The 11,484-nt window shown below is 35.4% G+C and overlaps 1 protein-coding gene across 1 annotated transcript in view; it reads right to left on the reverse strand.

Annotated features, from left to right (window-relative positions):
- The window catches only part of ITGB6 (integrin subunit beta 6), a 46,800-nt gene extending 36,225 nt beyond the window's left edge, over window positions 1-10,575 (reverse strand). Inside the window, exons 1-3 of the mRNA XM_083350824.1 lie at window positions 10,404-10,575; window positions 9,829-9,908; window positions 1,180-1,384 (exon numbers count right to left, since the gene is read on the reverse strand). Coding sequence (XP_083206950.1) covers window positions 1,180-1,384; window positions 9,829-9,908; window positions 10,404-10,464 — 346 coding nt within the window. The 5' untranslated portion in view covers window positions 10,465-10,575. The remainder of the gene's footprint in view (window positions 1-1,179; window positions 1,385-9,828; window positions 9,909-10,403) is intronic.
- Between the last annotated feature and the right edge of the window lie 909 nt (window positions 10,576-11,484).

Raw genomic sequence — 11,484 nt, forward strand, 5'->3', positions numbered from 1 at the left:
TATCTATCTATCTATCTATCTATCTATCTATCTATCTATCTATCCATCCATCCATCCCTATCCCTATCCCTATCCCTATCCCTATCCCTATCCCTATCCCTATCCCTATCTATCTATCTATCTATCAATCAATCTATCTATCTATCTATCTATCTATCTATCTATCTATCTATCTATCTATCTATCTATCCATCCATCCATCCATCCCTATCCCTATCCCTATCCCTATCCCTATCCCTATCCCTATCCCTATCCCTATCCCTATCCCTATCCCTATCCCTATCCCTATCCCTATCTATCTATCTATCTATCTATCTATCTATCTATCTATCTATCTATCTATCAATCTATCTATCTATCTATCTATCTATCTATCTATCTATCTATCTATCTATCTATCTATCTATCTATCTATCTATCTATCTATCCAGGGCTATACCTCTGATCCATGAGCTGTATTGGTTGACAGTTTTCTTCTGGATCAAATTCAAGGTGCACTTTTATTTTTATTTTTTTGAAAATTATTTAATGAGATTTAGTAATGTTGGCAAAGTACAAGAACATCACTTATTGAGGAATTATTTGAAAAGACAGAGAGTCTCTTTTGCAGAAGAACATTAGTAAATTGCTTCTGCTTTCACCAATTACTATTTCCCCTGCTACAAACCTGTATATTTTTCAAATCTATTCATCAAATATGCTGCAATCATAGCTAAACAAATATACCTATCTGGACTGAAGTAGCATTATAATATGTTCAAATGATAGATCTTTGCTTGTAAGTTATGATGGATTCTATTGTTCTGTGCCATATTATATTGCAGTAGGGGAAAAAAGGAAATTGCTGAAGCTATTGTGAACAAAATGTTAACTTTAGAGAAATGGTTCTGTGTCTCATACAGCCACAGGTGTCCTTTTATTACTTGATTAAAAAAACCCCAAGGTGTTTATTCACAAATAGATTTCTTAAGCTGAACAAAGCTTACTCTCTAGTAAATGAATTCAGATATCTCCTTTCAAATCCTTACCGTATTTTTTGTAAACCAAATTGTGCATTGACTTTATTGCCACAGCTTTTTGTAAACTCTTACAATTCTTCAAGATGGAGGCAGTTCATAAATAAATAAATAACCAGACTATTTTTTAAAAAAGTTTTATAGTTACGATGATGTAACTTACCTGGCCGTAGGAAAACAGTTATCTTTTGAGGAGAAATCTGAGTAACTTCTGAACCATTTATTTGTGGCCCATCACTCAACTGCTTGTTTTCATGGATCTCTACTTTGGAAATGGGAAATTCAATTAAATTCAATTGGCATCCCTCTGAAATAAGCTTTTCAAGAGTGTCACACCTTTTATGAATTCCAGATGGGTCAGTAAAATTCTACAAAGGAGTGGAAGAACAAAAAACAAACCAAGTAAAATACAAAATAGGTTAATTAAATGGATGGCTCTAATTATAAAGAGAATAAAATAATGCTTTTTCCATGAGATGTGTCACGTTAGATGTGTATGTACTTGAGAGCATGGGGCAAACAGTGTTAAGATGGATCGTGTTGAAATCATCTTAATCTATAAATTTGCATATGGGTAGTCCTTGACTTACGACTGCAACTGAGCCCAAAATTTCTGTTGCTAGGTGAGACATTTGTTAAGTGAATTTTGTCACATTTTACAACCTTTCTTGCTGCATTTGTTAAGTGAATCACTGCAGTTGTTAGGTTAGCAACACGGTTGTTAAGTGAATCTGGATTCCTCATTGAATTAACTTGCAAAAGGTGATCACAAGACCCCAGGACACTGTAATTATCATAAATATGAATCAGTTGCCAAGCATCTGAATTTTGATCACATGCAGTCGTAAGTGTAAAAAACAGTTACAAGTCACTTTCTTCTGTGTTGTTGTAACTTTGAACAGCCACTAAATGAACCATTGTAAGTCAAGAACCACATGTAGTTTTAAATTGCCTTTCTCTATTAATAATGAGAATGTGTGCTTGCAGAACAAAAAATAATTCTTGTGATGTGCATACATTGCATGATATTTCATCACTATGTTTTGGGACTTCCTTCGGGTTTCCTCTCCTTTGTAGATGTAATGGGATGTGGGAATGACCTTGGAGGATGGGGGGCGGAAGGGGGGGCAAGGCAATGGTAGGATCAGAGTCTGGAAAAGAAGTCCGTGCATGGCAAACATTCTAGTTTTGGGGTTATAAAGATGAAAGGGGACAAATGTAATTTCAGACTTGCCAAATTCTGTTAATGTATCCTTATAATAAACTAGAATTAGTTTGAAAAAAGAAAAAAAATGGGATTTATGGATTTGATGTTGAGAAAGGGTAGTTTGTGGAAAAAAGAAAATTATGAAGTAACACACAGAGAGAAAGAATAAAATATAAATAAAACTGCTGTTAAGAAGATTGAAAGCCACTTCTTCATTACCTTTTCATTCCCCCCCCCTATTTTTTCTTTTCTACTTCTCACACACAGGTGACTCTGTGTGGCTTACAACATTAACATTTTTCACTTTCTTATTACTTTTCCCTATTCTTTCTCTATTCAGTTCAAAAGTATTGTTTTTATTTTGTTGAATTTTTTTTAAATAAAAATGATAAAAAATGAACGAACTGTAAAGTAGAATTAACCTATTTTGTCATGCTTTCTGCCTGCGTGCCTTGCTAGGCTGACCACAGATCAAATCGGATATCCTCTTGACTATTCAGGGGCTTCTAATGACATTAAGCTACATAATAGGGTGCATGGAAAGCTTCTGTGTTTCTTAAAAGTAATTTATTTCTTTTCCATATTCTACCAACAACATAATGGAATTATTTCAAACCATTTTGGAAAAGTATATGTTAAATCAATTATACTGCAGGACAGAAGTTCACTTTGAATCCAAGGGCAATTTCTTGAATGATTCAGTGGAAAATTCCAACATACTGCTGGTTGGGTATCTTTCATTAATAAAGACGATTTTGTTTAGACAAAAATGGTAAATACTCCATTTATCATAGAATGGCTAAATAGAAATAGTGTAAGCTAGTTTAGAAATAATATCCCCACTTTAACATTTTGCATTAAAGCTCATAAAACATATATGTTTCTGGAGTCTTTTTAGGTAATCCTGGCTAGTGTTCCCATATTTAAATCATTTAGGTCTATATTTGAAATATGGAACAGAATGTCCAAAGTATTTATCTGTGTAAGTTTTTAGAAATGATGCAACAAATAAGCTGGAGGAAACTAGTGTCTCACTCACTTGTCTTTTCCTGAAAACCCATGGAATCAACCCTATAATGTAATTTTTTCCTTTAAAAAGCAACAATGCCTTTCCACAGGAATCTTTGTACAGTAAAAACTTACGATGACCTTACAATAAAAAGAACAAGAACAATATTCTGGCTTCCTGATTAACAGTTCCACTTGATTTGAAATCTGAGGGCTGTTACTTACACCTGCTCTAATATGGCCATACCTTGTCCCTGCGCTCACAGAAATATGTCAGCTTACTGTGCACCACCTCATTGCTGTATTCTAGTCTGCCTGAGAAACAGGCCTGGCAGTGGTTACCTAGTCCGAATGCAGGACAAGTAAAGGAAAGTGATTGGCGGATTTACCTGGCTCTATTTATTCTCCCATTGGGTATCTCCTGGAGGTGGGGAAATATCTGCCAATTGCTCACTTAATCTGAATGGACTGGGAGGAAACATTCCACATCCACCTATTTTCTTTGGTAAGCAGAGTCTGTCAACATCACTGTGTGGATGAAGGGCATGATTATTATTAGACCCTTTCTGGTTTGGTACAAGTTTTCTTGTACAAGCAAAAAAAATGTAGTGTTCTGGAAGAACACTAAATTCATGTCCAAAAGTAGTCCAACTATCAGCTCATATCAACTGATAATCAGATTCCCTTTGAAAGCATGCACACATGGCGATAACACTAACCTTGATGTTTTGTACGTATGTCCTTTTGGGGACAGATGAAGGTTAGTTCCCCCCTCTCTGATATTTTCCTACTAGGGCTGACATCCATCTATGAGCTTTCTTGGAAGTAAGCTATTTTAAGATCCATGGAGGACAGGTTTCAGCAGTGGAAACGTGCCTCAGGCTACACAATCACAACATGGGCAGGCAAAATGTTTTTCCTAGGCAAACAATGCAAGCCTTTGCATGCCTACTGAGGAATGAACTAAAACCAAGGATACAAGCACTACACAAACTTCAGTGAAGGATTTTTAATGCTATCCTGGGAAGGTTATCTATGGAGCTGCTAACAGTTAACACCAACTTGATGGCATATAATCAACGTTTTAATGATGATGATAGTAGGGAGATACAGAATCTTGAAAACTTGACGAGGAATTTCCCAACCCCAATTATTTTGAGTTAATTAAGAAAGAGTCTCTCAGAATGATAAGCTATCGTCTGACTTGCCTGCAGTTTCTTGTTTGTTTTGTCACCTGTCTGTTTCATTCCTTTCTCAGCCACCCCAAAATCTCTCAGGCTGAATGTGCTTCTTCCTTAATCCCCAGGTGCAGCTGTGGATGCCAAGGTCTCTGGCTAGCTCTATGAAAGTGGGAGGCAATATCAAGCAAGCAGAACAGAGACAGTATGCCTGCAACCCCTTCAAATGCCATCTCCATTCCTGTCAAGGAACCATACCAGGTCATTCACATGAACCTGTGTTTGAAGAAGAGGGAAATTGCCACTTCCAAACTGGAACAGCTACATTTGAATGTATATTATCTGCACGGTGGGTTGCGGAAGAGACAAAGCCAGTGCCAGGAGAACATGTCATGTCCTTTAAAAATAATTAATGAGGCATCTTTAAGCTGCAGTTAGCAAGGTGTGAGGATAAGCCCTAAGAAAATCACATTAATCCCATGGGGTCAGTGATGGGATTCAAATATGTAAACAATTGGTTCTCCGTGTGGATGCCACTTCCGGAAGTCGATTCTAGGCCTGGGCAACAAAAAATTAGCTACCGGTTCTGCCGAAGTGGTACGAACCGGCTGAATCCCACCACTGCATGGGGTTCTAGTCCTGCCTTAGGCACAAAGCCAACTGGGTAACCTTGGGCCAGTCACTCTTTCTCAGCCCTAGGAAAGAGGCAAGGGCAAATGATTTCTGAAAACCTTGTAAAGAAAACTGCAGGGATTTGTCCAGGCAGTCGCCACGAGTTAACATTGACTCCAAGGCAAACACACACAGAGAGACAGACTCACAAAATTCTTAGGTTTCTTTCTTGAAAAGGGGAACTGAAGAACTATCCCAGCATGCTTAGTTACATTTATAGCATTAAGGTCTGCCTTGGCTATGGATCAGAGAAAAAAAAACACAGTTGCTCCGGTGAAAAGGCACAGTGTATAATTATATGAATAGAATATAAATATACCTTTACCAAGCTTACTTTGTCAACATGATTTCTTTTAAATCAAGATTGCCATTGCTCTTATTCACAATAAATGCAAAATTGTTTCTGAATTTATTCAAAATGGAAGTTGCCCTTTAGTTTTAGAAATCAGACTTTCAAAAAGGCATCAGACCAAATTACCTACCGTTGGACTTGGAGGGAAGAAATAGAGAAGTGAGGACAGCCTCTGCTAAAAGCACAGCCAAAGACAACAGTGGAATTAAGAGCCAGCAAGTACAGCAGCTCTTCATAATTCGTCTCTGGACAAAGAGAGGACTTGCGATTACCCACAATCGCTCCTAACAATTGTTCCTTGCAAAGACATTGAAAGATAGTAGTCTCTGGCAGGCTTAGAGTTCTCAGAGATGAGAGAAGAGCCATATTTTTGCTGGTTAGCACCTTCAAAAAAACACTTGGCTCACATATTTCCTTTTCACTTTTGGAAATAGCAATAGCAGTTAGGCTTATATACTGCCCCATAGTGCTTTATAGCACTCTCTGGGTGGTTTATAATGAAGAAGCATTATTTCCATATTGCCCTCAACAATCTGGGTCCTCATTTTATCAACCTCGGAAGGATGGAGAGCTGAGTCAGCCTTGAACTGATAGAATCAAACTCCAAGCTATGGGCAGAGTTTGCCTGCAACACTGCACTTTAATCATTGTGCCATCAGAGCTCTAAATGACTTATTAACTGGTTTTCAGCTACTAAGAATCTTTGGAATGACAAATTTTACAGGTCTATCAGAGTTTCTCTCAATCCTTAGCAAAATAAATTTTAAATTCAAGTTTAAGGACTTTTTTTGAATAAACAGGGTGATTAGAACTTTAATTGTAGAAAGCTACAAATGGACCAGGAGTCCATGTGGATTTGAAATAAGACTTTGGAATTAATTATAACAATTCTTCCTATGGGAAAATGCTTTTATTTTGATTTCTCTTTTTAAAAAAAATGAAAGGATGAGACTAAAGGTTGGAGACTAGGAGGAACCAGAAGGAACTGAAGATTAAAATTAAAGGAGAAGCGCTTAAATTTGGCTTACTAATATAGAATAGAGCAAAATATTTTTAATATTAGACATGTTGAAAGATAGTTTTGGACACTAAACTCAGAGGTTAATTTTAAGATTGTGTGCTTCTATAAACTGTTTAAAAGATGATATGGAAGAAATACAGGTTTTATTGGACAAAACTGAAACTGATCTGAAACTGGATTTAAAAATGACAGGCTACAAGAATGACATGGAAAAAGATGTCACACTGGACATACAAAAGAAACCAGCTGATGTCATAATAATTAAAAGGTGTAAACAAACAACAAACCAAGGGAGTGACCTGGATAATTTTCCTACATGGGTTTTAAAAAGGCTTGTTAAAATTTTGAAGAATTTTGTAAGAAGTAACAAAGAAAAAAAAAGAGAAAAGAAATCAGGTTCTAGCACCTTATTTGAGAGGACAATAGATTAAGATTATTAAAAGTAAAAGGAAGGAATATAAGGTTGGTTTATTTTCATCAAGGTTAAAATAGATATGTTGTTATTTCTGGTAATCCTTAATGGGCTTTTGTTGATCAGAACTAAATTATAGGTTTTAAGGAGAGTTGTTTTGAAAGTGGAGATGAGTGGCATATAAAAGAAAGAAAAAGAAAGAAAGAAAGAAAGAAAGAAAGAAAGAAAGAAAGAAAGAAAGAAAGAAAGAAAGAAAGATGTTGAGATTCTAGAAAGAGTGCAGAGAAGAGCATCAAAGATGATTAAGCAACTGGAGGCTAAAACATATAAAGAATGGCTGCTGGAATTGGATATGTCTAGTTTAATAAAGAGAAGGAGAAGAGGTGACATGATAGCAGTGTTCCAATAACTCAGGGGTTGCCACAAAGAAGAAGGAGCCAAGCTATTCTCCAAAGCACCCGAAGGCAAAAGAAGAAGCAATGGATGGAAACTAATGAAGGAGAGAAGCAACCTAGAACTAAGGAGAAATTTCCTGACAGAACAATTAATCGGTGGAACAACCTGCTTCCAGAAGTTGTGGGTGCTCCAACACTGGTTGTTTTTAAGATAGATTGGACAACCATTGGTCTGAAATGGTATAAGGTTTCTTGCCTGGGCAGGGGATTGGACTAGAAGACCTCCAGGGTCCTCTCCAACTCTGCTATTCTGTAAAATAATAAAATAAAATAAAATAAAATAAAATAAAATAAAATAAAATAAAATAAAATAAAATAAAATAAAATAAAATAAAATAAAATAAAATAAAATAAAATAAAATAAAATAAAATAAAATAAAATAAAATAAAATAAAATAAAATAATAAAATAAAATAATAAAATAAAATAAAATAAAAAAATAAAATAAAATAAAATAATAAAATAATAAAATAAAATAAAATAAAATAATAATAAAATAAAATAAAATAAAATAATAAAATAAAATAAAATAAAATAAAATAAAATAAAATAAAATAAAATAAAATAAAATAATAAAATAAAATAAAATAAAATAAAATAAAATAAAATAAAATAAAATAATAAAATAAAATAAAATAAAATAATAAAATAAAATAAAATAAAAAATAAAATAAAATAAAATAAAATAAAATAATAAAATAAAATAAAATAAAATAAAATAAAATAAAATAAAATAAAATAAAATAAAATAAGGATTTATTTAGATCAGGGGTCTTCAAACTTGGCTCTTTTATGACTTGTGGACTTCAACTCCCAGAGAATTCCTCAGCCAGGCACTCTGGCTGAAGAATTCTGGGAGTTCAAGTCCACAAGTCATAAAAGGACCATTTTTGAAGACCCCTGATTTAGAGCTAAGAGATGAGATATACCATGGGGCCAGTTTACGTATGGAACTATCTTCGTCTCATTACATCAGTCTGTCCCATCTGGTCAGGCAGGGAAAGTAAGTTGTGGATCTCATCAGCCAAAAAGTTCTGAGTGCAGGAAGAGAGACTTCTCTGAGGCTGCTTTTGTTGGCAATGCCACACTAGAGAAAACAGATCTCCATATAGACCACCAGGTCATCTTGCCATAGAGGTAGTTTTTGACTTATGACCATTCGTTTAACAACCATTTAAAGTTAGGACGGCTCGGACAAAAGTGACTTATGACTGGTCCTCACATTTATGACCTTCGCAGCATCTCCACAATTCCAGTGATCATAATTCATCCAATTTATTCCCTCATCATTGAAGTTCCTGAATTTTTTTGCCCTCACCCTCAAAAGCAAACTGTATAAGCAGAGTTTTATATAACCAACTGTTAGTTTCTTTCACAGGGGCAGGTTTGGGATTTACCAAAACAGCAACAAATGCTAAATAATGGAATGTGGAAACAGGACCAAGCATGATTTCTTCACTTGAAAAATTTCTGAATATAAGAAAAAGTTTTACTGCTTTCTGTAAGCACAACAAAGATACATTAAGTCATATGGTTACTTAGAAACAGTCAACCTAAAGTTACTAATTTTCTGCAGTTTTGAGCATGCACAATTACACCCAGAAGCTGGTGTCTGGCACCATAATTATATTATCTCATGAGTTCTGTTTTCACTTGCAAAGCAAAGGAGGTGCTACAGTCTTGCTACATGAAGCATATTCCGTTCTCTGTGATTTGGGTTCAAGAGAACTGGCTCCTGCTTGAATCACTAGGTCAGCTGAACTGAGCCAGAAATTTCTAATCTCTTTACTGGCAGAGACAGATTTGAAAATATTAGACAATTTCCAGGCTACAGTTAATAAATCTTTCAATGAGACAACTGTTTCAATGTGTGTCCCCCTGGCCAGGTAATTAGATTTATTTCTTCTCATTCCTTGTTGCATATTTTAATGGATGCAAGATAAGTTTCAGAATATTATCTGTCCAAGAAAGATGTTCCTTGGTAGTACCTCTTTTTTGGCTGCTATGTAACTTCTCTGTAGACTAGCTTTGCTCCTATTATGCCCTCTGCATTTCCACTGTCTCTATTTCTTCCATAAGATTCGTCTTTGCCCCAAACTGGTTAATTATACATATGAACAATCCTTTGGAAAGTGTATTTGAATGTGATTAATCAGCCTGGCTAATAATCCTTAAAGCACATCAATATGGAATTCAGGGTTGCTTTTCTTAAGCAGCTGCTAGGTCACGAATTAAATTTTTTGTTAAATGGAAAGTTGTATAAAAAGCTTCTAAGATTGCTTAGAAATCAGAGTTAGGGCCTAGAGATTAAAACAGAAAAAAAAGTAATGGATATGCTAATTTCAACTGATTCTCAAGGTGATGCTAGAGAACCACTCTTTGAATTACTTTTCTTCTGAAGAATGTGGTTTGGAGCAGAGAATTCAGAATATGAATAGTATATTATTTAACAAACATAGTTTGTAATTACATCAAGTCATTATTTTTGTGTGTTTGAAATAATTTACCTCTTGGAAACACCAGTGGCAGCTTGGTCCAGAGAGCAAACAATCTTCACAGTTCATGGCACTCCCTGAATCACAATTTCCTACACGGCAAATCAAGGAAATGTATTAGATTAGCTCATACTTTAATTATGTCAGGTACATAACGTTCTGGGCAGCATTCTGATTTCCTTGAAAATGGTTTGTCAGAGAATCCATTTTTACTTGTTTGTTTGAAAAGCCCTTAGCTATTTACAAAAGAGATGGAAACGATCATTAAAATTTCAATAAGAAATAAACCTTGTGGAGCAATAGTTTTAACTGGAGTCAGTGTCCTGCTTTATTCAAGAGGATAATTAGGATAAAGCAGCTGTGAATATTATTTTATATTAATCCGTGACCTGGTCTGTCCACCTGACAGGGAAGCATTCTTCGCGAAGTCAGACAAAAGTCCTTGAAAAAACTTTTTTTTTTTGCTATATTTCTTCAAGGTATATTATAATTATAGAGGTCAGATCCAGAATTCACAAAATCACACAAACTCACACCAACAAATAAACACTCTTAAGTTTGTATTCCATGTATAAAATGAGCCTTACCTTGTACATTTTTATTCCTTTGTAGAAATAGGAAAAAAAGGCAGAGAAATTCAACCCCCATTCGCTTTCAGTTCTGGCTGCAGGCACAAAATATATCAAACATTAATTAAGCTCAGTAAAAAGAAAAGCTCGGAAGCCGCTAATGTACAGCTGAAGGTTTTCAAGCTAAGGAGGTTTTCGAAGAATGTAACAGAAGGCTACATGTAAAGGGTGTAAACAAATCAAAACAAAACAAAACCCTGGTACCCAGGCAGGTAGGTTGATAGAAAGGCAAGCAGCATGGTTATAGAACTTAGCACAGTCCTTTTACTTCCTGGTTTGCCTTATAAGGAAGAGAGGTACGCAGCAAAAGGTGGAACAATTCTCACAGGTGAAATCCTGAACGGTTTCATTTTTTTTTAAAGATCCGAGATTCATTTTACAGAACTCTGAAAGGTACGTATTTGCTGCACATTGTAAATATTGGAATAATAATACACTTACGGTAATTTTCTTACATAGGCTTACATAGGCTTTAAAGCTTAATACGTTAGCCGAGATCTCTAATTTCTTAGCTGAACACCATTCTAGGGATTTTATTTCAAAAAGGAATCTACACCCAATCCGTATATGCAATACAGATTTTAAAACGTAAAATTATAAAATCCTATCGAGTTTTGTGTTATTTGCACATTGGATAGCCTTCATTGTCAAAGTCCACAAAAACGTGGAAAAATGCCAAAGCTAGGACCGAACATTGTAAAAACAAGAACAAGAGAAAAATAAAAATCACAAACCATACATACCCTTAATCAATCAAGTGGATTTGTACACTTAACTTAGCACCAATGGTGGGATTCAGCTGTTTCATACCACTTCCGCAGAACCGGGAGCTAATTGTTGTTGTCCAGGCCCAGAATGGACTTCCGGAAGTGGCATCCACACAGAGAACTAGTTGTTCACATATTTGAATCCCACCACTGCTTAGCACCCATCATGATCCAAGGCCTGGTAGAAGAGCCAGGTTTCTAGAGGCTTCTTGAACATCATCTGGGTGGGAGTCATATGAATCTCTGGGCCGGATCCTGTCCCAGAGGACAAG

Source organism: Vipera ursinii, assembly GCF_947247035.1.
Source record: "Vipera ursinii genome assembly, chromosome: 1".
Lineage (NCBI taxonomy): Eukaryota > Metazoa > Chordata > Lepidosauria > Squamata > Viperidae > Vipera > Vipera ursinii.